The sequence below is a fragment of the Apis dorsata genome, unplaced genomic scaffold (assembly GCF_000469605.1).
Source record: "Apis dorsata unplaced genomic scaffold, Apis dorsata 1.3 scaffold_135, whole genome shotgun sequence".
NCBI classification, from domain to species: domain Eukaryota; kingdom Metazoa; phylum Arthropoda; class Insecta; order Hymenoptera; family Apidae; genus Apis; species Apis dorsata.
The window spans coordinates 305,365-310,037 of record NW_006263427.1 but is presented as its reverse complement, the minus strand read 5'-3'; the positions used below and the strand labels follow the sequence as shown (position 1 = coordinate 310,037).

The 4,673-nt window shown below is 26.2% G+C and overlaps 1 protein-coding gene across 1 annotated transcript in view; it reads right to left on the bottom strand.

Moving 5' to 3' along the window:
- Nucleotides 1-473: 473 nt before the first annotated feature.
- LOC102674480 (ubiquitin-conjugating enzyme E2 Q2) overlaps nucleotides 474-4,673 on the bottom strand; it is a 6,305-nt gene continuing 2,105 nt past the window's right edge. Inside the window, exons 2-6 of the mRNA XM_006613166.1 lie at nucleotides 4,016-4,363; nucleotides 3,774-3,933; nucleotides 3,530-3,681; nucleotides 2,971-3,265; nucleotides 474-2,191 (exon numbers count right to left, since the gene is read on the bottom strand). Coding sequence (XP_006613229.1) covers nucleotides 2,160-2,191; nucleotides 2,971-3,265; nucleotides 3,530-3,681; nucleotides 3,774-3,933; nucleotides 4,016-4,363 — 987 coding nt within the window. The 3' untranslated portion in view covers nucleotides 474-2,159. The remainder of the gene's footprint in view (nucleotides 2,192-2,970; nucleotides 3,266-3,529; nucleotides 3,682-3,773; nucleotides 3,934-4,015; nucleotides 4,364-4,673) is intronic.

Below are 4,673 nucleotides of genomic sequence, written 5' to 3'. Positions count from 1 at the left end.
TATATATATATATATATTATGTACGTATGTATGTGTGTACGTATGTATGTATATATGTATGTATGATGTACCTATGTATATATGTATGCATGTATGTATATATGTATGTATGTATGTATGTATGTATGTACGAAACATGTTGCATAGACGTTCTGGGAGTGGAATTAAGATATCTCGAGGATATGAAAGCAATCATTTTAAAAATGTAGAAATTCGCTTGTTAATAAACATATACGCAATAATTTGGCCATCGATTTTGCCATACAGCGACGATAATTTATGACTACTATCATAACTAGGGATGAAGTCATTGTGAAAAAGAACCGGAAGTCCATAATTGTCTGTTTCTTTTATAGACAAGGGAACGATACTTGTTCAGTTAGAAGAAAATGTTTTCACGAAGAAAGACGCACGAGGATAGCATAGTCTCATAAATTTCAAATACATGTGCACAATAATACATGTGTATATAATTTTTTTTTCTTAAAAAGCGGTAATTCGTTTTCGCGATCCTAATGGTGCCTTTAATGTACGCGTGTTCGCTTGTTACGTCTCGTCATTTCCTTTAACTGGCCAGTGTAAACTCTACTGTGGCACAAAGAAATTTTAACGATTTCACGTTCGCGCAATTTTACGTTCAATACGTCATGCAAATAGAGCTTCGATTGCAAATAAATGTCACGATATATATTTATGTATATATATATATATGTATATAGAATACCACTAAAAGTTCGCTTGAGCGTACGCCCAACATACAGACCAAACTTTCATATCAATCTCAAGCACATCAACCGCTTTGTAAATGATATAACAAAAGTGAGACATTAAACGAGACACACAACCAAATCTTAATTCTTTATTATTTTGTGCATTTGTATTCTCCAATTTAAGAAAAAAAAGAAAAATGTTTAAAGAGTATTATTTTCAAAAAAAGAATCGATATATGAAATGTGTATATACATCTATACAATTCTTATTTTAGTTAGTTATATTAAGGAAATATATATTAACTAGTATTGCTATGTTTTTTTATTTATAAGAATGATTGAAAATTAAAATAAATTGTAAAAATCTTCTTTTCGAATGAAATTAATAATATCTAATTAAAAATTAAATATGAATAATTAAGAAATATATAGAGCAATGAAAAGTATTGAAATATGTACATCTATCGTTTTAATATCTAATAAGAAAAAAATATATTATATATTTTCTTCAATACAAAAAAAATTTACGATCTTATAATTCTGAAAAATTAAATCATTAATGAATTGTTAATTTTTGTAATACGTCATGGAATTTTAAAAAAAAAATTATAACTAATAGTATATTTTTTAAAGTAATATATGTGACATTAATATTCTCCAAATTGTGTTTTATTTCAGATTATATTTCAAAATATGATGATTTAGTTGTGTGCTCGTTCATATTGAATTATATTTATTAATAAATGAAGTATCGAATAAATACAAAAGGTAACAGCAAAACTCGCTTTACCCCCAGAAACATCGCTATTCTTACATTAGATTCGTTTACTGTTTACTTTTAACAAATATATCCAAACAACTTACTTATGAATTGCACAATGAATAAAAGAATTAAAATACAATTAGATAGAATGGAACAAAGGAAAGCTCACAATGATAAAAAAAAAAAAACACTTAGAAAAATTGTCAATATAACTATCTAAGTTGCTAACCATCCTGTTCCTTCTATTGAAAGGAAGGAAGCACGGATTGCGCAAACGCATTTCACAGAATGTTTACACTGTTTCGTACGTACGTACAACATGTGTACTCACAAAAAAGAACTAAGATTAATATTATTTGGAATAATTAAGATTCTTAGTAATTCCGAACATAAGAATCAATTCCAGATAAAAATGATTATATCTCACAAATGCGATTGGCGATCTAATCACTAATTACTGAAAAATCTATGCATACAGAATCAAACACTTCACTGTTTGCGCGGCAGCCTTTTCAGCCATCAAAGGAATTACGCGTTAGATTAATTCAGTATCTTAAGTTACCTAGTTAATGTTGTGTTTTGTGTATCAAATCATTATCGTAACAATTATTTGTTGGGCACACACCGAATTAAAGTCTCAGCTGTAAGCACGCGACAAACTTTTCTTTCTCCGTGATTCATGTTCATTAGCCATCCTCTTTTGGAGGGGTAAACCAACCTATAAGAATATTTAAATATGTAATACTATTTGTAATCTTCTAAAAACAATATATTCAATGTAATTCTGTAAATTGAATTCTTTATAGAAAAAAATAAAAATATGTTATGTTAAAAACTAAAAATACACTTAATACAAAAACTTTTTTATTCAGCAGATTTATATAAGATTGTAAAAAATAAAAAGTAAATAATATATAATATATAAATATAAACATAATTTTAAAAGAAAAATTTTTCATCAAATTATTTTAATCATTACAAAAAAAACAAATAAACAATAAAAAATGTAAGATATTAATATACTTGTGAGACATCCTAATTTTGGAGGATTAATTTTAGAGATCAAAATAAACATAAAAGTTATATTATACTACAATGTTGCTCGAGACTTATTTATTAAGCTAAACAATTTAAATTTGCATTAGATGAAATAAAATTGAAACAAAATAAACAAGATAAACCGAGACCGTAATAAATAGCAAATGAAATAAAATGGATAGAGTTGTTTCATTTTGTTCTTATCTTCACTTCATCTAATACAAATTTAAATTATTATAACTTAATAAAGCTTCAACATATATTTTTGTAACTTTTATGTTTATTATTAGACTATTTAGTGATTTCATAAATACATTAACGTTTTATATATTTCAATATATATTCATTATTTAAATAACACAGAATCGTTAAAAATATTCATTTCTTTTTCGTCGAACATTTTTTTTATATACATAAAATCTTAACTTAATAAAATAAGAAATAAAATTAATTTCTTACCATTTTTTTCGTGTATTTGTACAAGAGACTTGAATGACTGTTGTGCACGTGCTAGACTATATTGACCTTGCCCACACACTTTGCTAGCACTACCCGGTCCTTGAAATTGTATGCGTGCTTTTCCCTTCACTAAGGTTGCGGAAATTTGCATGATGACTGCTTCTACTGTGTAGGCTGAACTCCAACCTTGTTTTGTTAGAAGTTCCATGCAAATAGCGCCTCCTATAAGGACGTAACCACCAGAGATCATGGGATGCACAACTCTAACAAAGGGAGGTTCGAATGGATAAGTTTCCTGCAATCATAAAAATAAAGAAAATTTTCTTTTCAATCTAAAAAAATTGATACATAAAAGAATATTGATGTCATATGAATAAAATTATGAATAAAATTTTCAAAATATTTACCAGTCTATATTAATATCATATATAATTAAAATATATTCAAGATATAAAATAAATAAATTCTTAAAAGTGATAATATATTAATTATCTAAAATACAACTAGAATCAATAATTTTGATTTATATAAAAATATGAATTATGAATTAAGAACATACCTTAAAAAGCATGTTAAGAAGAATACTGTCTTTGCCTTCCTTTTCTTTTAGAAGTATGAGATCGCTGTGTAAAGGTGAATCAGGATCAACACACATCAACCTGACATTCCATTCATACAAACTGTCATTTACTAATTCTATGCTGTACATTCCTATAAATTTAATATTTAAATATATTAATAAATTTAAGTATTTTTATATCATTAGAACATCTTAATAAAATTACAAATTAAAGATAACATACCTTTTTTGAAACTGTCACTTCGGTAAATATCACGCAATTCTTTCATAAGTCTATCTGTGGCTTGCACACTGCCACAAACAGATCCTTTTAAGTAATCTTGTCTTTGATTTTGTCTCAACCTTTCTAATGTTGCAAGATGTTCCAATTCTATTTCTTCACCCTTAAAAATATAGGATAAATAATTAAACACAAATATAATCCACATATAGAAATAATTTTTGTATTCAAATATTGTTATTTACCTTACTCTTTGCATTGGCATCTCCTTCATCCATATCTAAATGAAGATCTTCTTCTGCATCACTTTCTTCATCATCTTCAATATCTTCAGCATCTTCAGCTTCCATTCTTTGTGCTGTAGCTTCATTTGATCCTCCTAAACGTAATGGATCCAAAGCTGTCCTTAACCGTTCAACATCAGGTGGTTCAGGTAATGAATGGAGTCTACATAATTCTTTCAAGAGAATCCCAACTTGGTTAATAACATGGTTGTCACGGCCTGTAGTAGTACTTAAAATTTGTACCGCATTTGTAACACTTGTTTCTTCTGATTCTGCAAACCATACTGGTGGAGTAGAAGGATAGGTTTCCTGTAACATTCATCAAAAATCATATAATCAGTTTATAAAATAAAATAAGAATAATTTTAATAATTATTTTTTATTTTTAGGTTAATTTTTTATATTATATATAATAATATAAATAACTGTTTATTACTTCAACATTTTGAAATTTAAAAAAAAATTCTTAAAATTTTTTAAACTCTATTTTAAAAAAATAAAAAATAATAAGTAAAAAAATAAAAAAAAATAAATAGAGAAAAATTTCCAAAAAAAATTATAGAAAACCTTTATTTGTGTAATAAAAAATTAAAATTCATTTATTATTTTAAACAATAAC